At 43.5% G+C, this 22,649-nt stretch overlaps 1 protein-coding gene across 2 annotated transcripts in view; it reads right to left on the reverse strand.

The window, feature by feature from the left end:
* Nucleotides 1-22,602, reverse strand: part of NPR3 (natriuretic peptide receptor 3) — a 69,062-nt gene extending 46,460 nt beyond the window's left edge. The window contains exons 1-3 of one of the 2 annotated variants that reach the window (XM_019647892.1): nucleotides 21,302-22,602; nucleotides 12,283-12,405; nucleotides 99-265 (exon numbers count right to left, since the gene is read on the reverse strand). In XM_019647892.1, coding sequence (XP_019503437.1) covers nucleotides 99-265; nucleotides 12,283-12,405; nucleotides 21,302-22,115 — 1,104 coding nt within the window. In that variant the 5' untranslated portion in view covers nucleotides 22,116-22,602. The remainder of the gene's footprint in view (nucleotides 1-98; nucleotides 266-12,282; nucleotides 12,406-21,301) is intronic. The other variant, XM_019647891.1, reaches the window with a different exon arrangement.
* Between the last annotated feature and the right edge of the window lie 47 nt (nucleotides 22,603-22,649).

Below are 22,649 nucleotides of genomic sequence, written 5' to 3' on the forward strand. Positions count from 1 at the left end.
AATTTCTGAATGGTTAAGAATGGGACACTTTGTCACCTCTGATTTAATTAGAATGTTTTCAGAATGCTAAAGGTCTAGGCTCATAATCAAGCACTTACGTAATCCTCCTCATTGAGTCCTTGTTTCTCAACAGAACTTTTCACCTCCATGGAAAACTTCTCAAACTCAGGTTTCACTGTCCTCAGTAGAGTGACTGTTTGGAGGGATGAGTATGCCTGCTTAGCTTCAAAGTCGTGTTTGTCTCCTCTCTTCCACGAGCCATCTCCTACGGGAGAAATAAAAATATTTATAATTCCAAGCCAGTCACCATAAAGGGGCCATTCTCTCTTTTCAACTGCCATGTGTCTCGACATGTTATTCCTGGCAGCCGGGGCAAGAGGTATTGTCATAGTTTTGCACTTGGGTATAATGTGACAATGTCACCATCCTCAAAGGAGGAGAAGGCCCTTTGGACACGTGTTCCTTTGAAAAGTGGGAGAGAAAGAAAAGCACTGTGGAGTTAATTGCCTTATAATAACCATGTGACTGTAATTTTCAGCCCCCAAGAACTGCAGCACCGCAGGCGTAAGAAGTAAGCTTTATTCCTTCTCATTCACACTTAAGTCTTTTATACCTACAGTCAACTGTGGCGGTCAAACACGTTGTTGCTGATGTTATGTAGGTGTGGAGTGGCAGGAATGGCTGTGTATGACAACGGATATGCACAAGTGTGATAAAGTTGGCACTGTTAAAACAAAAACGTTTGAGATTATTGATATTTCTTGAAATCTTTCTGGGATCTCTTCAGCATGAGAAGTAGCTTGGGTGGGTGTGAGAGTTTGTATTTCTCTAGTGCCAGCAACATCATAAAAATGATTTATTGGACAATGTTCATCGGTGCATCAATAGTAACAAAATGAAAATGACTAACATTTATTGAGCCAATATATAATAAAAGCTATATTTATTGAGCACTTCATACGTAGAAACTCAATCCTCACAAGACCCCATGACAGGGCTACAATTACCCTCTCTATTTTACAGATGAGGAAACAGAGGCATTGAGAAGCTGTTGTCCCACTGCTCCCCTTCACAAAAGCAAAGGCAAATTACATGGATAATATCATTACTCTGCTGTTTATTTTCATTTCTGAGAAAACACATGGCCTGCAGGGCTCCAAAAGGAAATGTGGACCTCTAACTTCTGACAATAAGCTGCTATTTCTATGAATTGTCATTATGATCCCTAGAGATCTCTCGAAATACAACAAGGAATTCAACCTCTGGAGTCCAACACCAAAGTCATTTGTTCAAGCTGAGCCCCCAGTCCACGTCAGGTGGCAGGAGGCTAGCGGCCGAGCAGTGAGGACGGTGCTGGAGTGTGAGGCCAGGGCTCCATGGCACTTTGCTCTACTCTTACAGAAAACGTTCAGTAAAGAGCTGATGGCCTTGGAATTTCTCTTACAGCTTAGTCAGACAAATATGGATTAACTGAACTATAACCAAAGGTCTATGACGGCCATCACAGTCAATATCATAAGTGTCTTAAACAGTCTCCACCACTTTCAAGAGAGGACTTAGAGGTGGACATGTAAACAACTGAGGTGATTACAGGATAACGGTTAGCTTACTATGGGGGGAGGAATTTGGGGGAACAAAGAAACAATGCAGAGTATAGAGGAAGAGGCTACCAGATCCAATGAGGGAAGGTTTCATGTGAAGAGGAGGACCAGCCTGGTCCTAAATGTGTGACTAGGAGGACAGGAGGATGGAAAGTGTGCTCGCCAGAGCCCGTGGCACAGGCGAAGGTGAAAACGTGCACAACATCCAGCAGGCAGCATGAGAACAGGCAGAGACAAAGAATCTGTTTGTGGAGGCCTCTGTATGATCATAATCCTAATAATAGCAGCCATTTATTAATTGCTTACTATGTGCCAGGGAGCTGTTAAAAGATAAATAAGACAGAGCTGAGGACAGAATTCATTAAGGGCTAGGTCTGTTCTCAGTGAGCACAAGATTAAATTTCAAGCCACCAAACAAAACTTGACAAAGTCCTCCTCCCATATGAAACCTCCCAAACACTGAGGAGGCCACAGCATGAGAGCTGGTGAGCTGCGTGTCACTGCCTCAGCCAGGGTAAACCCCCTGGGTGCTCAAGACAGACAACATGGCCTTTGTTAAGGGGTCAAATCCATTTGCCAGGAAGACCCCAAAGTCTAAGAATGTCCAGAGCATCATCTTCCCATGGAGGAACCCATTTCTTGGAGGCATGCAATCAATACTTATTGATTCATTTTTAATTGACTTAAGCTCTCAAGACTCAGCAAGAGTGATGTTTCTTAGACAAAGAGGGTCAGAGTTTCTCAGCTCTGGAAAAGACTTCTCTCCAGGGGCATAAGACAGGAAATACTTAACCCTATCAGGTGCTATGCTGTGTAATTAGAAAATATACACACAACTGGAAACAGCAACTATCTCTGTTACTAAAATGGGAAAAACTGGGATTTTGAAAGAAGTGAAATCCAGTACAGTAAACTTGTCTTCCAATCTAAAAGATAATAACTTTGGAGTTTTGTTTTCTAGAAAAAAAGAATGCAATCAATAGCACTTAATAAATGTAAGCCAAAATAAGTAGGTATCTATTCATAAACATAACTGATACTATGACTTCCTGCTTTTGTGTTTCTCATTGTAATGTGTCAGTAATGTCTCCCGTATGGGGCTGTTGAGTGCTAGGAAAGCAGAGGTCGGCTTGGCATGACGCCCCATCCGTAGGGACAAATTTAATTCAGTAGACAACTGGGTGCCTCTGGAGATTTATGAGTGGAACAGAGGAATGACACAATCAGAATCATGACTTGAGAAATAGCAGTGGATTAGAGTGGGGAGACACTGAGGGTTCACAGCCATAGTAATCCAGGCAAGAGGTTACGAGAGGTTAAATGCGGGAAGTCATATCCCCCCAAAAAAAAAAATTAAACATGGTTCACTGCCTGGTTAGAATCATGGCAAGTTTGCTTTTCTTTCCTTTCTTTTTTTTTTTTTTTCCTGTGTTTGTGTGTGCATGTGTGTGTGTTTCTGAATAATCTAGGAAATTTTCAATAATAAATATTTGTTGCTTTTATAATCATAAAAAGAGGGAGAGCCCTTGAGAATGAAAGCAAAGGACTGTGCAAGAGGAATCTCAAGACTCCACAAGAGTTAGGGAGTGAGGGACAACAGAGAGAGCAGCGCGTCACCAATGATGCAAAGAGGAAAGGACAACGGGTTGTCATTAGAGAAAAGGGCAGAGCCAGGTGGAGGAGGAGGGGTTAGGTGAACATGGAAATTATGATTTCATTTAGGGTCATGATCAGTCCAAGGTGACTGACTACAGAATGCCCAAGTGGCAACATTAGGCTGGGGTTGGAAATACTGGTCTAAAGCCAGAAAGGGGAGTGAAGGCTCAAGAGCGTGTTGAATTGACATTCCATGTGGCTTATAGTTAGAACCCAGGGGCTGACCGCACTGGATAAGAGAGTGCAGGGAAGGGAGAAGGGCTGAGCACAGACAATTTGGGGATGGTGTTTTTAGTGGGCAGCAGGAGTAAGAGGAGCAGACAGAGAGGAGCTGACAGGGAACCAGAAGAATGCTGTGACACTAAAGCTAAGAAAAACAGGATTTCCAGAAAGAAACGGGTGGAAACAGTATTGAATGTTCTAGAGCTTATGCTGTCTAATATAGTAGTCATTAGCCACATGTGTGACTATTTAAATTTAAATTAATTAAAATTCAATAAAACTAAAAATTCAGTTTCCCAATTGCACTTGCCACATTTCAACACAGAATAGAACACAGCAGAAAGTTCCATTGGACAGCACTGCTTTCTGCTTTAGAGGTGTGGAGGCCTGGTCTGAGGTAAGGCTAATGGCTCTGGTAATGAGGACGTCACCAGTAACCTTAAAGATAGCACTTTCAGAGGAGTGGTGGGTACTAAGGTCATACTCTCACAGTGGTCCTGAAAAAGGGATGAAGAAGAGCAGAAAGAAGTCTGCTAGTGAAAAGTAGAGCAGAGGAGATGATTCTGAACAGTTGCTCAGTAATAAGGGAAAGCGAATTTGCTTTGCTTTGTTCTGTTTTGTTGTTTTAAACATCATGGAGTCCCAAGTTTGCATTTAGAGTGAGAAGGATACAGAATATTTGTGAAAGAAGAGATAACCAGCTCAGCACCAAGCCCCGTGCTCAGCAACCCTGTGGCCAGGGAGCTGGCGCTGGTAAGGGCTGGTACCCACATTGGGACAACCGTGCCATCCTGTAGCTCTCAGTACTTACCAAGGACCCAGCACATAGTAGGCCTTCAATAAATGTGGGATGAATGACTAGCTGAGACATCACAGAATATGTCCAAGAAATGGATGCCTGAAGTTTACCTGGGCTGGTTGCATAGCACTATGCATGGCTCTTAACCTCTGGCGGCCATATAAATGAGAGAAACACACTGGCCTCCTTGCCTCTCCAAATGTCTAGGGGTTACATGCATGCCATGATCTAGGTTGGTGCAGTTACTCCACCTGTAAAAACAGCACCACTTACTGGGTAATGCCATTGTGAACAGCTTTGCCTGTAGCATTTCGTTCTTTAATCCTCATAAAAATTCTACGAGGTAGATTTAAGTATGCTCCCCATCTCACATATGAGGAAACTGAGGCTCGAGAGATTACTGTGCCCAAAGTCACTTAGGTAATAAACAACAGAAGTAGGATGCAAATGCAAGCCAGAGTCCCAACACTGGTGCCATGCCTGCTCCACACACATTTCATCAGAATTTGAGGTGTTGCAAGATTTTAAACTGCAGTTGCAGTGGGATGACAAAAATGTTAAAAGCAAAAGTAACAGTGGACAAAAGATTGGAAGAGGAAGTGTCTAAATGTGGTTTAACAACTGTTACAGTTGAAAGGCCGTGTCTGATTTTCCTTTTCTCATTTTCCCAAACTGACTTTAATGTGCATGTATCACTTTTATAGCAAAACATAGTAAATCTAATCCCTCCCCAATTTTTCTGCTATTTTTCCACTTTTAGCAAGTCAAATAATTTATGTGCATCACGTAGCTCTACTACACTTCCATCCTCACCTTAATTTGGGTCCTCTGAGCTCTCAAGAAGGCAGCAAAGCTCTACAATAATCTTAACAGTCCCAGATGGGATTGCCCAAATAACTTTCCACCTCACTTACACCCAAAGACGACCATACTAGTGAATGAGAATGCCAATAGGTGCTATTGAAAACTCTCCATGGCACTCTATATAATCTTCTCTCTAAATTTTTTTAAAACCTATCCTTTCAACTTTATTTCCCATCCCTTGAATTCTGCCATAATATATTCTGAACTTCTGTAACAATATAATTTGGGCAGACCTGAGAATATTTTTGAGTGCTCACCAAAACCAAACAATCAGTTAATATGGACACACTGTCAATAACTGGTTTTTCTTTCTTAATCAAATATCAAGTAAGAATTAAAATAGAGCCTTTTTCTAGAATGGGTATAGAGTTTGGTGTGAGGAAGCACAGCACGACAAGAATGTTGAAGAATGAACACATATCTGATTCTTCAGGCACAAAATCTCAGAAAAGGCCCTTCACTAATGATGGACACCAGAACCATCCTCAAAGTCACGCTGACTGGCATAGGATTCTGTTTACTACTCCTACTCTGAGGAGGAGAGGTGGCTCCAGGGTCTGTGGCAAACGTGGACAGTGTACGCCCGGCACCCATTCTCGCTTCTTCCCGAGTAACAGATCCCCAAGTTGATGTGGGGTAGCAGTAACTCCAGCACCCGTTTCCTGGTTTCCCTTGCAACTAGGAGTAGGCACTGACATGTAAGCAGAAGTTAATAAGTGGGGCTTCCAGAGAGCTCTTCAAACCAAATTGAGTCAACTGAGGTGATCTTGTTTTGCCTCTCATCTTCCTCCCTTCGTCTTTCCTAGAATTATGACACAATTCCTGGAGCCCTAGCTGCCATCTTGTGATTTTAAGGATGGGCGCCATTCACTAAGATTGAGGGAGCTGAAAATCGGAAGAGGCTTGGATCCCTGATGACATTTATAGCCATCGTCCCTGCCCAGGACTGCCCACATCTAGACTTCTCACAGGTAAGAGAATAAACCTCTACATTTGTTTAAATCACTATTGTTGGGAGCCTTGGTTATTTGCATGCAGGATGTAATTCCCACTGCACCCAGGTCCTTAGGATGTACTAGATAAAAGACGGTTAATTTGGTAAAAATGTAGGGCCTAAATCAATCTATAAAACTACACCACAGGGCCAGTCCAGTGGCTCAGTTGGTTAAGAGCTTGCTCAAGAGTTTGAGCTCTGAGCAACTGCGGTTCGATTCCCAGCCCAAGCTGAGCAGCCGCTGAGCTGCCAACAGGTGGCAGGATGGCTTAGCGTTTAAAAAAAAAAAAAACTACACCACAGAAAAACATACAGATTTAACTTATTTTTAAAGTACTATGTGAAATGGTCAAAGTAAACCAAGACTAATAATAGCATAACTAACATGTATTATATATTCAAGAAGTTTGCTATGTATCTCACATACATCATCTCATTTATTACTCGGCCTGATGCCATGAGGTAAATGCTAAATGCTATTATTATCATTAGAGGAAACTAAGGCTCGTAAGGGAGGGCAAGATGAGCTCAATTTGCCAACAGCTAGTGCGTGGCACAGCCTCTCAAGCAGACACACCTGAGCTGAAAACCTGAGCACAGGCTGTAAAAAGGAAAAGAAAGGGGATCTAATCGGAAACATCACGGATACTTTGTAGATTGTATAAAAGCACACTGCATAACTATGTAATTAAATTTTCAAGAAACAGAAAAACTGAACTTAGAAAAATAAGTTTTAAAAAGTCCCAAAATCACCAACAATAAGTTGTGTGTGTGTGTGTGTGACTTCTTATGCACTGATATTATGCAATGAAGACACATCACTTTTATAGTATTCTTGCCAAAAAAAAAATGTATAAACTCAATCTTATCATATAAAAACACCAGGTAAATCCAAATTAAGAGACATTCTACAAAATAACAGAGTCATCATATGTGTTAGGTCATAAAAGACAAGGAAACATTGAAGAACTATTACAGATTAAAGGAGATTAAGAAGATACAGCAAGAGCTGGCCGAATGGCTCAGTTGATTAAGAGCTCGCTCAAGAGTGCGAGCTCTGAGCAACAGCAGTTCGAGTCCTGGCCCGAGCTGAGCTGCCACTGAGCTGCCAACAGGTAGCAGGGTGGCTCAGCTTAAAAAAAAAAAAAAAAAGATACAGCAGCTGAATGGATTGGATCCTGGAACCAAAAAAAGGCAAAAAACAAAAACTCATATTAGGAGGAACAGTGGTAAATTTCAAATAAGGTCTATAGTTTAGTTAGTAGTATTGTACTAATTTTAATTTTGTTATTTTGATTACTGTACTATGGTCATTTAAATTGTTAACACAGAAGAATCTAGGTAAAAGGTATACATGAACTCTATATTATTTTTGAAAGTTTTCTGTAAGTCTAAAATTATTTCAAAAATAAAATTGTTTTAAGTTTTCCAAAAATTATCTCTAAAAAGAATTTATAGAGTCAAATTGTTTCCATCTTTCCAGAAATATTCTTATGGTATATAAACTGGTCTAGAGCATAAAAAATGGAAAGTATCCCAATTAATTTTATAAAACTAATATAAACCTGATGTTAAAATCTGGAGACACCACCTAAAAGCAAGAAAACTACTGTCCAATCTTACTCATGAATGTGGATTCAAAAATCCTAAAAAAATATATTAAAAACTTAAAATCAGAAATGCATCTTTAACAAAATCATGACAAAGTATACTTAGTTCCAAGAATACTATAATGGCTCAATATTAGGAAATTTATTAAAACTATAGGTCAAATGTATTTGACAACATTCATCACTAATTTCTGATTTTTAAAACCATGCCAGTAAACTAGGAATAAAAGGATGCTTTAATATCTACTTTGAAGTCTGGTCAGGATAAACACTGTGCTTATCTTCTCTTATGACCATATCAAAATTACAATTAAATTACAAAACAACCATCATTGAAAATCGCCTAAAATCTTGCTGAACCGAAGCCATACAACTAAGGACATGCAGAAGAAGCCACCTTCAGACTAGTAGGAGGGGCAGAGATGCAGAATGGGTTAGTCCCACACCTATGTGTGACCATTAAAAATTAGGAGGAACATCTCGGCTGTGGAGGTCCGCCCCACCCTAGAGGACCGAGAGGTCCCAGCCCCACCCCAAACCAAGGTTCCAATGCCAGGGAGAGAAGTCCCCATAATTTCTGGCTGTGAAAACCAGCAGAGATTGTGACTGAGTGAGATGGAGGGCGACTGGAGTCCCAGGCGCTCCTCTTAAAGGGACTGTGTGCAGACTTACCCACCAACAGAATCACTTGCTCTGAGCTCCAGTGCTGGGGCAGCAGCTGGAAAGGCAGCAGGGACATATGGTGGGGAACTGAGTTGTCTGGCTTGGGATGGGGCTGGAGGGGCAGCTTTCTCTTGGTCAGAGGAACTGGTGGAGGCCATTGTTTCTCGTTGAATCCTCCCTCCTCCCAGTGTCTGCCACCATATCTGAGTCTCCATCAAGCTGGCTAATGCCATTCATTTACCACGCCTTGGTGATTCGAGACCCTGCCCCACCCAACTTTCGGGCACACTCATGCCGCTTCCGGGGGCTTTTTCATACAAACCAGCTGCCTTAGCTTATGCTGCAGACTTTCCTATGGTCTCTGAACTTTCCTAAGTTTGCAAAACCCAGACAAGTAGCATCTGACTTGAGCGTGTCCTGTACCTCCAGCTGAGCAGCCCTAAGCCTGGTACTAGTGACAGCCAACCTTGGTTCGCAGTTTGGCCTCTTGAGGCACTAACAAGCACAGCACAGGCAGCACCCATCTGTGGATTTCTTTGTGGCTCCTGCCAGGTGGCCCCTGGTGAAGCATGGACTGCAGCTGAACTTGACCTGCAGCAGACCCCCTCCAAGGTGGTCCTGGGGCTCGTGCTCCCAGTGGCCAGCTTCAAAAAGAGCTGGACCATCACCCAGCTGCCTCCAAGAACAACACACCCAAGGGGCAGATTGGGCAGGCACCAGAGCCCTGCTGAGGCAGGTCCTGCTCTGTAGGGTCAGCCCCTGTGCCACAACTCCTCCACCGTAGTCATGGTCAGTCCTCACCACCAATGAGCCCGAGGACCAGTCCCTCCCACTGATATGCAATTAGTAACCAAGGCTTATCTACAACAGGGGGGCACACACAAGGGACACATCTGGAGTGCACAGCTCAAGTGACCAGGAAGGCTGTGCCACTGAGCTCCACAGCACACCTACTATGTAAGTCCTCTTTACTAAGACTTTACTATGTATTTTGTAATACATAGAAACAAACACAGAGAGGCAGCCAAAATGGGGAGACAAAGAACAGAACAAAAGTCCAGAAAAAGAACTAAACAAAATGGAGACAAGCAACCTACCAGACACAGAGTTCCAAACACTGGTTATAAGGATGTCAATGATCTCAGGGAGAACTTCAACAAAGAGATAGGAAACATAAAAACAGAGATAGAAAACATGAAAAGGAACCTGTCAGAAACGAAGAGTACAATAACGAAAATGAGGAATACATTACAGGGAATCAATAGTGGATTAGATGAAGCAGAGGATCAAGCCAGCAATGTAGAATATAAAGTAGCAGAAAACACCCAACCAGAACAGCAAAATGAAAAAAGAATCCAAAAAATTGAAGATAGTTTAAGGGGCCTCTAGGACAACACCAAGCGTGCCAACATTGGCATTATAGGGATACCAGAAGGAGAAGGGAGAGAGCAAGGAATTGAAAATCTGTTTTAAGAAATAATGACAGAAAACTTCCCTAACCTGGCAAAGGAAATAGATATACAAGCCCAGGAAGCACAGAAAGTCCCAAACAAGATGAACCCAAAGAGGCCAACACCAAGACCCATCATAATTAAAATGTCAAAGGTAAATACAAAGAGAGAATCTTAAAAGCAGCAAGAGAAAAGCAGTTAGTTACTTACAAGGGAGCCCACATAAGACTGTCAGCTGATTTCTCAACAGAAACTTTGCAGGCCAGAAGGGACTGGCAGGTAACATTCCAAGTGATGCAAAGCAAGGAACTACAACCAAGATTACTCTACCCAGGAAAGCTATTGGAACAGAGGATTCTCTGTTTCAATAGACAAGATGTAGTACTTTTAAATATTATCAGTGTATCTTTATCTGGGTTACAGAATTATGGTAACCTATTTTCTTCCCTGTGCTTTTCTATGTTTCTCAAATTTTCTGTAATACTCGTGTACTGTAATGACCAGGGAAAAGGAAAACAAGCTTTATCTGTGGATGAAAGGAATTCCAGTACCTAATATTTGTATTGCACTTGCCCATTTATAATGTGCATTCACATGCATTGTCTCCAAGTTCTATGGTTGCAAGTTGCAAAATTCAGAATAAATGTTTTTCATTTTCACCAGTCTCTACCACTATTTCAACAAGCTCGTATTGCAGCCAATAACGTAATTTCATTCTGATCTTTGGTCAAGTGGTGAAACTGCCACTCTGCTTGTGAAAAGAGAGGGGGAAAGACGATCATGGCAGCAAGGAGGAAAACACTGAGTGTTGATCCTGCAAGCCTCAAATCTCCAATTTTATCCACTACAAGGAAGCGGTGGCTACTTTTGTTTCATCAACTTTTCTTTATCCCCATGAGAAGTGTGTTTTACCATCTGTTTATGCACAGTGACCTATTGTTTAAGTAAGCCAGGATATCAGAGCAGGAAACTGAGGGGTATGCTGTAAGGTTTAGATTCTGTCTAACTGTATCTCAACCACAAGAACTGGGAAGTGGAGCTCAGCATAAATTTGCCAGTTGTGACATGCACACTTAGAGTCCCCCTAAACTGCCAATGCGTAGTATCTAAAAAGATGTCCCATACATAGCCTGACAGTGTCTACTTCAGAGACAGCCCTAACCACATTTGGGAAAAATGTTTTGTACCTTTGATCTTGATGACCTCCTGAGACACCCTCCATCACAGGAACCCTGGAAACCTCCCCAAATCCATTTTAAGAAATTAAATGCTTTCAATCATATACGTGCGTTGATGACTTCTGAACTTCTATATGGGAGAAGCTTAAAGGGCAGTAACCTGAAAGGAAGGGGGTCTGGGAGCAGTGACTTTCAAAATATTTTACCATAGTTTACAGTGATGGTTATTTTATTTATTTCACATTGCAGCCTATTGCTGTGTAACATGCATAAATATATACACACATACAATCATATTACTAAAATAAAAGTTTTATGAAACAATACATATGCTACACGTGACACACTTTGACAGGTTCTATTCTATTCTATTAATATGTTTAGTCTGTTCCATTCTATTAAAAGTTCTGCCCATTACTTAAGTGGATAAATGATGAAAATAGCCAAATCTGAGCATCAGAAGGTTCTTCTGGTCTACCTGATGCATGATCTCTCCAGTTCTGAGAAGCAAAAGTATAAACAATAAGGGTGTGTGTGTGTTTGTGTATAAAGGTGGCAGCAGATAACTGAGGACTTGCTGATGGATGAATGAGAATTGGGGGTGGGAAATACATGTGTATGAAAGGCTAATAAGTTCTGAGCAATGATGAAAAGGTTGTACTACTGACCTTTATAACCATGAAGGTTTCTGCACTTGATCTAAGCTCAGAATTTAAAAAAATAAAAAATAAATAAAATAAATAAATAAAACCGGGCCGGCTGAGTGGCTCAGTTGGTTAAGAGCTCGCTCAAGAGTTTGAGCTCTGAGCAACAGCGGTTCGAGTCAGCCCGAGCTGAGCAGCCGTGAGCTGCCAACAGGTGGCGGGATGGCTCAGCTAAAAAAATAAATAAATAAATAAATAAATAAAATAAATAAAACCTGCCCAAATTTCACTACAATTATTCCAACAATCCATCATGGTGGCAACCTGCAGTTGGAAACGCACTGGAGAGGGGTCTTCAGGGCCTGGATTTATGATCATATGGAGACAAGTCCCTTGGCATCACGGGTACAGTGATATCTTTTGGTTCTAATTGAGTTCTCAGAGAAGAAAAGATTGAGAACTGGGGGTGTTCAGAATCACAAGTTTCTAAAATCTTATTTAGGGAAATCAAATCTGTCGGCGTAACTCATGTCCTCGGCTCTCTCTCACAACCCCTTTCTGACCCCTAGTAGCGAGTGGGGAGACTGGACGCAGCGTTACCGTAGGAAGAACTGTTGAAGAGCTCGATGTTGAAGAAGGCGTAGTCCCCGCTGGTCATCCCGTGCCGGTGCGCGGCCAGCATGATGCCCCGGATGGTGTCGCTGCTCGCACACATGATGACCACTGCGGAGGGAAGAACAAACAGCACACGTGAAATGCCCCTCCACAGAGCACAGCAAGGACACTTGCTGTGTCCAGTGGGGGACATCTCACAAAGAACTGGGTACTTATATAGTCCGAAAGTATCTCCTCACAAATTGCGTATTAATTACAAAGGGAAAGAATGGTAACTTTACAGTGAAGAAACCTAGCAGATGCCACCATAACCAAGGAAGGGATGGAAGCCAAGGTCACCAACCATGGGAACAGACTCTAAAGCCTTCTGATGTAACACACCCAGGACCAAAACCGTCAAAATGGGCAGCCTGACTCTAATCGGGAGGAAGCAGCCACGAGGCCAGCTTGGGGGACACTTTATTGAAGAGTTGGCCTATGCTCATTAAAATGGCCAGTTTCATGAAAAATAAAGACAGGCTGAAGAATGTTCTAGACTGAGACATGTAGAGGAACAGAAAACTAAATGCAAGGTGTGATCCTGGATTGGATCCTGGACCTTAAAAAAACAGTTAATAATAAAAGTTTTGCTATAAAGGGCATTATTGAGACAACTGGAAAAATATGAATAAGGTCTGAGAATTAGGTAATAGTATTGCATTTGTGTTCTTGCTTTTCATAATTCCACTGTGGATATGTAAGTGAATGTCCTTGTTCTTTGGAAACATTCACTTAAATATTTAGAGGTAAAGGAGCGTAATGGCTGTACTTACTCTCAAGTAATTCATAAAAAATAATAATATTTGTGTATGATGTATATGTGTACATATTTGATTGGTGGAAAGGAGGGAAGGGGAGTGGAAGGAGAATAAATAAATAAATAAATAAATAAATAAATAAATAAATAAATAAAGCGTATGTGGCAAAATATTAACAATTGGTAAAAATCTAGGTGAAGTCTATAACAGAGTTTTTTTTATACTTTCTTACATCTTTTCCAAAAATGTAAAATTATTTCCAGAAAAAGCTTTGAAAAATATTTCAAATGAATCACCAGATTTGCCCAATATAAGACAGTGAGGAATGCCAACTGCTTTTTATATTTATTAACATGGTAAATACATTTTCCTGAGAAAACAAAGGGAACGGTTTCAGGGAGGACCTTCATTTGGCAAATCAAAGGATGCAGTGAGTGGCACGGCTTTCTGCTGTCTGAATCTTGTAACATTTTTCTCGGGTTGTGTCGTCATATATAGGAAATAGTTAACAAGATTTCAGGTCTCTCCCTGTATTGTCTCACTTTGTACCCACACTGTCAGATTTCAGAGGCTTTAAGCTGCTCCAGAGTGTTGCTGCCTACCTCATAAGAGCTACAACAGGCTAGCGTGAAGTGCAGATCTGGCCGTTGCCCAGTTAATTTGGTCACTGTTGCTGACCCTTGGTTCCATGACAGGGACCACTGTGTTTCATACACAGGGGGACAGGAGAGAACTGGAGAGCCTGGGTGCGTTATCACCGTGCATGCCAGCACACAGAGATGTGTATGTTCTTTGTAAAAGCATGGGTGCTGAAAGACGTAAAACAAACTTCAGGCAGTGCCAAAGCTGCCTTGGCAACCTGCACAGGTTAGGCGCTTGTTGATATTTCGTTTACTGCGACATTCATTCAGAGTGCTAGATCATGACTCTGACATTTCTTATTGCAAGGAGGCTCGGAGTACAGGCTCAAAACTCTGGAGAACGAGTTTTTTAAATAATACTGTAACTCCTAAAGAGTGGTAACTGTAGGAGTCGGTGTTGTTTGTGCCTGGATATAGTTATATATTTGAGATACATAGTCAAATTCCAAGGTGCCTCAGCAAGGGAGCTTTCGAAGAAACTCCTCATGATTCATTATGACTTAGACCCTTGTTTTAGGTCTGATTCAATTCTAGTCCCTGAAATGAAGAAAAAGAGCCAAGGTGCTCCACAAAACAGCCAATAAGGGGCTGAGGCTGCACAAGTTGAAAGAGTGTGGATTCCAACAGTGGCCATCTCCAAGAGGGTGCAGTAGGCTCGGGCAAACTGTCCACTGGGCAACCCTGATCATTTTTTACCAATTAATCATAGTCGGGAGTCTGCCTCTAAACCCCAAGATGCAAAATCTGATACTGTCAGCACATAAAGAATAGAGTCATGGCTTGAGGACAGAGTCCCAATCACCCAACTCAGATATTTTTAGATAATCTGAAATGCAGATTGCTTAACTTCAGCGAGGACCAACATGGTCATGAGCATGTCAGTGTCAACATATACCTAGGCATGCTAACTGGGGAGCAAAATTATAAGCAGTATGATGTTAGTGAGGATGAAACCAGAACCAGGGGAGTCAGTTGGAGGATTCAGGCATCCAAAGGCATCAGGGCTTGATAACTCTAAGTGTCCATCTAACCTGGTCTAGGACCAAACAGGCCGGGTCCTCAGGCCAGAGCACACGCTTCCCTAAGTCCTGGCTGGGCTCTGCCCAGTGGGCCTCTCTATCACTTCTTTTTCTATTTTTACAATCCTGGACCATTTCCTTCTCTCTATCCCCATCACCATCAAGACCAAGCCCTTCTGATGGAAACATTCTTCCTTTAAATGGCAGTACCTACTTGGACTGAGCAAGAGTGACACAAGTGGCATTTTGTCTAACTGAGCAAACTTCGAGTATTTTAGATCTCATTCATTGTGTGTTGACCATATGGTTTAACTCAAAAAGAACCCCTAACTTCCAACTTCATGAGCAGGGTATTGTTTTTCTTGCAAAAAGCAAACCTATAATACACATTATCATCCAGTTGAAGATTCTGGCAAAGTAGTCATTGGGCAGAATCCTTCTAGATTTGTTAGATCTTCACTAATCTCTTATGGTTGTTTCATTCAAGCCTAATTCAACAGCATGTATTTTTAGCAACTTGCCTTTATACAATCTATCAGAACATTAAAATATTTTCATTAAAATAGCTTTCTCTTCCTACTCACATCTAATCACTTATATAACTATTTAAATTACATATTTAAAATAATAAGTATAACTGGCATAAACAGATTTGGGGACAGCTCCTGAAAAGTATATGGACAAGTGTGAGAAGTGTGCAGGCATACTCAGAAGTGTATTAGCTGCCAGCACTCACCAACAGTCAATGAGATTTATAGGGGAAAAGAGAATATCAGCTAATCTTGAAAGCTGCTTAAGTGTATTTAAGTATACTTAAATATGTTAATACTAATTTTTTGGTCAAATTGTTACAATTCTAAAAAGCAGGGAGTGATGGTGTGATTCTAAGTTTCTGGATAGACTTTTCATCATTCTGCTCTATTTCCTCCAGCTTGCCAAAGACTTTGCAATGTTCTATGTCATCCTCCACCACTTGATTTCTACAGCATGTTCTATAAGAAGTTTCTCACTACTACAGCATGCTCTTGCAATCACTCTAAGAACGCAGAAAGAAGTGCAAAGGGGTGGCTACAGAAGTCAATTCAGAGAACCAAAAACATTCCAGGTAGCATAACTGATTAGTGGGGTATGCATCCTTCTCCCAATCTCAGGTTTCTGTTTAGAGTGACCTTTAATAGGGTGACACTCCTCATCTCTCCTGAACCTGCCTTCATTTGCCTCTCTTCCCCAACTCCCAGAGGAAAAGGAGTGACTTGTCAGATCAGTGAGCCTGGAATTAAAATTTTGGCACACTGGGCTCAGCCCTTTCTTCCTTCCTCTTTGATATGTGTCTCCTTGCACACATTATGGGTGACTTTTGTCAAGAGGTAAGGGGGCCTGTCCTGGAGGGGCTCTGCCCCTGAATAACGCTATCTGATTTAGTGGATGACCCTGCCTAATTCTGAGGGAAAGTAATAACAAGCAGCCATTCTGGCGGCAGATCTAAATCCATGTTCTCCAAAAAGTTGTGTCAATAATAAAAATGATATTTTTATATTTTCCATCTGACTCCTGCATCCATCTTCCATTTAACTAAACTTAGAAGGGGGAAAGGATGCTACTGCGTGGAAGCAAAGCAAGATGTGCCGTATGCTGCAAATTTAAAATATGATAGCAGAAATGAAAAACCAAAACTCAGTAGTCACTTTGGGGGTAGTCAATGAAATAGCAAAGCAAGAGGAATTTTTTTTAAGACATGTGGTAAATAGGCGAAGAGGAAAAAGAAAAGTAGGGTATCAATCCAGGCGATCTAATATCTAAATAAAACAAATTCTAAAAAGAGAAAAGGAAGAGGATAAAATTATCAAAAAAATAATTTATAAATTTTCCCAGAAGTAAGAGACATGAATTTCTGGATTGAAGAAGCCTACCCTTCAATACCTTCAAGTGCACAGGACAAAATACTGGCATAAAAGTACATCATAATGAAATGTTAAAACATTGGGAGCAGCAAAAATACTCTAATTTCTTGGGGGGGAAATTACAACAAACAATAGGTAAAGAAGCTGAATCAATTCAAGCTTCCTCATAACAACATTGGAATTTAAAAGACAATCCTTCAAATTTTGAGGGAAAATAATTTCCAACCTATAATTCTGTAATTATATATAATGGTAGGATGAAGAAATTTTCAGTCATGAAAGGTCTCAAACTTTACCTCTCATCCATCCTTTCTCAGAAAGCTCCTAGAGAATGTGCTCCACCAAAACAATAATATAAACCAAGAAAGAAGAACACACAAGGACCTAGCCAGAGAGCGAGGTGATGGGAGTTGGAAGGGGATGTTGAAAGAACCCAGAGTGACAACGGTGGGGCATGTTTAGAAAATACCTAGACTGGAGCAGCTCAGGAGACTTAAAATAGAGAACTGGTAGTTATATGTCCATAGGAAACTAAGTAAACAAACAAAAATAGACTTTTTTTTTAAACCCCAAGGAAAACAAGTAGGGCAAGAAAGGAAATGTCACTGCAGTAGCCTATATGGCTCAGCTACAAATAGCATTTAGCAGGTAATAATAATGTAGACACTGAACACTACTGAGCTAACCAAAAATTTTAGCACAATCATATTGGAAGGATGACTGGAAGGTAGGCTTGAGTGTGTGGTTAACAGGTAGTAGAAGATAATTAAATGGATGGCAAGGGATAAAACCTAAAACTGAAAAAAAATCAAAAGTGACATTTTATTTAGAGGTATGAAGTCAAATACAGAAACAGCTACAAGAGTTGAAAATAGTTGCCTCTGGGAAGTGAGAACTGGAGAGTAGGAGACAGGAAGCTCTTGTTCCTAATAAGACTTGTGTAATGTTCTAACTTTTTAAACTATACAGCTGTACAACTAACTTTCATAAAAATAAATTCTTTTTTTTAAAAAAAAAAAAAGGATTTCTCTCCGGCTTTTTTTACCCCCAACATTACACAGCAATTGGTTTCATTTGCAAAATAGAGATTGCATCTTTATTTTTGTAGTTCACAAAGCTCCATCTACTCCAAAGGCTTACAGAATAGCCACGGAGCAGCCTATAATGTTTCTTTCCCCGCTGTTGTGTGTTACTTATTTTATGCTTAGCATGGGTTCTTTGCTTAAAAATTCTGCTGATCAACCACTTGGTCATTTACCCCAGCCTAATTCTAAAAATAAATGACTCTGATACTGATTAAACACTGTTATCTCTACAGTAGTTATGGAGGCCCAGATTAATGACATTAACAACTAATGGGATGAAACTATAGTTCTTCATACAAAAATGTTTGTGTATATAATACTTCTAGTTCTGTATCTTATCAGATATGTAGACAAAACAACTACTGGATTTTACTGCTTGGAAAAATATTTATTTTTAAACTTGCCTTTTAAAGATAAATTTATCATTGAGTGTAGAATATTGAGGGCAGTAGTTGACTGTATAATTGAATCAGTTTTAAATAAATATCTTTTTTTAAATAATATATACTCCTGTATGTGTATTTCCTGGTATTATATGTTGGATAAAGGCATGAGAGAAAAAAATTTTAATTATTGACTTCAATGGTAAATCTCTAAAATGAAAGAATTAATATCCCTTAGTTTTTCTTTTTACAGTACAGCATATAGCCCAATGAAATTTTAGTCTTATTATTTAAGATGATGGTATTGTCAGTTTTTACCCTTTAAGAGATTCAAACATTTATGATCTGATTTTAAAGATGAACTTAAGTCGAAAAAAAGTGCTAAAAAATATTATCTCCATGGGGCATGGAGGGGGGAATTCTCTAGTTCTGTGATGTTTAATATAGGATTTTCAAAGACAAAAACAAGACCAGTTACATTTTTACACTCAAGTGAGCACAAATCAGGACCATGGAACATCAGTTTGCAGAGGCCTGACTCTCATGGGCCTTCACTGTTTCACAGAGGAGGAAATTCAGCCTCAGAGAAGGTAAATGACTTGCCCAGACCACGTGGTTCCTGCGTGGAGACGCCCAATCCAAAGCATCTGCTTCTCACTCCAGGGTTCTTTGCCCAGGGCATAGCCTCACCTTCTGGTAAAGGTGATTATCATCATATGTACAAAATAATAACAACTATAATAAGACCTCATGTTTACTGAGCACTTAGTATGCACCTGGCACTGTTTCAGTTCATCTAATCCTCCCAGCATCCCCAAGATGGGGGTGCCCCCACTAACCCCACTTTACTTGAGGAGCCTGAGGTACAGAGGTTTGGAAGCGGCCCAAGCTCCCCCACCAATGAAAAGCTGAGCCAGGACAGACTCTCTGGAAGTCAAACTCCACTGGACCCCTAATTTAACCCTTTAACTGCTTATGGTGAAGTAATTGTGATTAGCAAAAGGTAAAAAAGATCCCCAGAGGTAGCTTTGTTGTCAAGCAACTTTCTCTCCTGAGAGTAGGGAATTTTTTGGAGAGGGAGGGGGACTTAGGGGACAAACTATTTTGTATTTCTGAACATCTGCCAAGTCACTGTTGGAAATACATTTTAGAGTAGGAATGGTAACCTTATCACCTGTAAAATATACGATTCAGCCGAGCAAACGTTCACCATGGAATTTCAAACTTGGAAGAGAAAAAAAAAAAAACAGGAGAAGATACATCTACGAGGCTTTTGAATTAAAAATAATCAGCAGTAGCAGACGGTAGCCCAAGCTCTCTGACGCCCCCAGGCCCACCAGGGCACTGACGACCTCCCTCCCTGGCTTCAACTACCTTTGTTAGGCTGAGGGGCCCAGTGGCCGCGATCTGCCTTCATCTGGGCTGACATCCCTTCCGCCATGAATCCCAGGCCACGTGCGAAGGGGTCACTGCTGGTGTTAAGACCTTCAGGGCAATGGTAGCACAGACGCGTTTGGCAAAGCTTGGATCCCACGGGTAGGGACCCACCTCCAACCCTAGCCCTTCCTGGGAAGTCTCCAACTCCTACTAGCTCCCGGACCTCGAGAGCTGAGAGCTGAAGGCTCATGGATCGGGAGCCAGGGCAGCCCGGGGTCTACAGGGGTCTGCAGTAACCTGGGGACTGGGAGTGGGGAGAGAAGTAGAAGTGGGTTTCTCGACCGGGCGTGACGAGTCCGCAGCCGTTGAATACAAGTACCCTTTTTCATAATCAGCAAAGCCCGCGCCCCGCCCGCTTGGCTGGCAGGGATTCGGCGCAGACAGCCTGGAGGTTCGAACGCTCAAAACTTGGCCATGCATCCCCACTGTCAACACCTCCCGCCTCCTCGCTCTAAAGAGTGCATTCGCTATGAGTCGGAGGTGGCCACATTGGGAAGGGGGTGGCCGCAGCCCCGTCCTCCACGGCTCCTCCGCCCACTCTCACCTGTTCCTGAGACCTCCAGTCTCCGGTTGCGCTGTCTCAGGTGCCCGGCGGTGCCAAGTCGTGGACTAGCCTGACGCCTGGCTCAGCCCCTCTCCCCTTGGGTCTCCCGGCGTTGGGTCGTGGGGAGCTTTGCTGGGATTGCACCACTAATAATCCAGGCGCGTGCGCGCCTAGCGGGAGAAGAGGCGGGATTCCCCCAGCGCTGTGCACCCCAAACCTGACACCGGGAGGGAGGGAAATGCATTATGCTGGGATCTCAGCCAGCCTTCCCGCAGTTTACTCTGCAGTAAAATGAGCCACATTGTGGGGGTATCCGCGACCACCCGCTCCCTGTAGCCATAGCCACCATCCTCAGCCTTGAGCTCTTCGTCCAGTTTGGTGCTTATTCAGACCACCACAGACCCGCGAAGAAAACGGGGGGTGGGGTAGGACGGGGGAAGGGGAACACATGGAAAGGAGGTTCAGCGCCCACTTCTCCAGCGCGCGCGCCTGCAAATCCTCACTGCGGGAGGTTTAGAGACCGCGATGCCCAACGCGGCGGGGGAAGTGAGTGTCGCCTGAGTCCAGACACAGAGAGGCATTTTTGGTGGAAACCACATAAGCTCGTTTATAAGGGGCTGGAGGGGCCGTGGAAGGAATGAGAAGGGCGATAAATGAGCCTTTAAAAGAAAGCTGGGGTCTGTGGAAGGAGCCGCCGGGAAACCGGGAGACCTGAGCTAGCCATGTATCGGCGTGCGGGCTTTAGAGCGTCTTCACACGCTTCAGCCCTAGGAGGGGGCGCACGTCCGAAAAGGACTGGGTGACCAGTTCCTTTGGCCTCCGCACGTTTTCTGGAGCAGGGCACCGAGAGCGCACCCCTAATCTCCAGCCAGGCGCCGGCGAAGGGGGACCGAGGAAGGAAAAACCCAGGCAGTTTGACAGCACCTGTCGGACCTGGGCACGCGGGAGCTGCGGACTCAGACGCCCCTCCCCCAGGCTCCACCACCTCCCCCGGACCCTCTACTTACACCCCGCGACCGCGATGGGCAATGATTAAAGGTTGTCGCTGCCAGACAGCGCATTCCCAAACGCGCGCTCTCTCCTAGTCCTTAGTACTGCAGGGGATAGTGGGGTCCGCAGAGGATCGGATGGGTGTGTAGGGAGAGACGCGGGGAGTGGTTGGGTTACCGCGGGGGCTCGGGGTGCGCTCTCGCTCACCTCGCTCACTGGCCTGGATGTAGCGCACGATGTCGTCCATGTCCAAGTCTTTGGTTTCATCGAAACTGTAGGCGGACGTGTGCAAACCCTCCTCCTGGAAGACTTCGTGGACGCCCTCGAGGGTGAAGTAGCAGTTCCGCTCCAGCTTGTCGTCGCTGTAAAGCAGCGTGGCGCGGCTCCACTGGTGGTGGCGGAACAGGGCGAGCATCATCTCGCCCATCTTGGCGTACGCGGGGGACACGCGCGTGAGGTGCGAGTACTCCGTGTCCTTGTGCTGAAAGCCGGCGGCCAGTGCCCCGGCGGACAGCATGGGCAGGTCCCAGTGCGACGCAAGCCGGGCCACCGGCGCCGCCGCGTACTCGCACACGGGCCCCAGGATGAGGTCCGGCTTGGCGCCCCGCGCCGCGGCCACGCGGTCCACCAGGCTGAAGAGTGCACGGTTACCGCAGTCTGAGTCTTCATAGGCCACCTGGAAGCGAGTGCCGGGGAGCAGAAGACGCTGCCCGGTCCCGTTGCCCTCCACGCTGCGCAGCGCGTATTCGATGGCCGGCCGCACCCGGGCCAGGGAGAACAGGTACGAGTCGTCCTGGGGCAATAGCACCAGCACCTCGATCTTCTGGGGCGGCAGCGCCTCTCTCTCCCGGCGCCCGCCGCCCGGGCCCTCGCCCCCGCTGCCACCGCCACCCGTGCTGCCGGCCAGCAACACCCAGCTGAGCAGGACGAACGCAGAGAAAGTGAGCACCGGTAGGGACAGCATCGTGCCGCAGGAAAGCGCCGGCCCTCGCTGCCGGCTCGCCCTCTGCCCCCCACCCATCCTTCTTCTTTCCTCCCCACTCTTCTCTCCAAGGTCCCTGCGCCCCCTTGGGCGCTCTAAGAAAAGAGAATACCCCCTTTACTAACTCGCCAAAAGATAGAGAGGAAGAGTCCTTCTTTGCAGTGTCACTCGTTTAAAAAAAAAAAAAAGAAAGAAAGAAAAAGAAGAAAAAGTTCACCGGGTGTAAACCTGTACGCCTGTAATATATTTATATATACATATACTTATTATAAATATATCTATTCGCCCTCCTTTTATATATACTATTTTGCTTAGAGTGGCTTCTATTTGGGCGTTGCTAAGGTTGCTTTTGAAAGCATATTTGTAAAAGAAAAAAAAAGTAGACTTGTCCAAGTGCTTGTAATTGACGGTGCATCTCCTTCGCGTTTGATCTCATTGATTCGCGCCGGTTCCTGGATCCATAACCGGCGTTTAAATAGCGTGGCAGTGGCGGAGCGCGTTACCACACAAGGCGCGCCGAGGCCGGCCTTGTATTTCCAGCGGGTGGGGGAGGTGAGGGTGGGGAGTAGTGGG

Source organism: Hipposideros armiger, unplaced genomic scaffold, assembly GCF_001890085.2.
Source record: "Hipposideros armiger isolate ML-2016 unplaced genomic scaffold, ASM189008v1 scaffold_117, whole genome shotgun sequence".
Classification (NCBI taxonomy): Eukaryota; Metazoa; Chordata; class Mammalia; order Chiroptera; family Hipposideridae; genus Hipposideros; species Hipposideros armiger.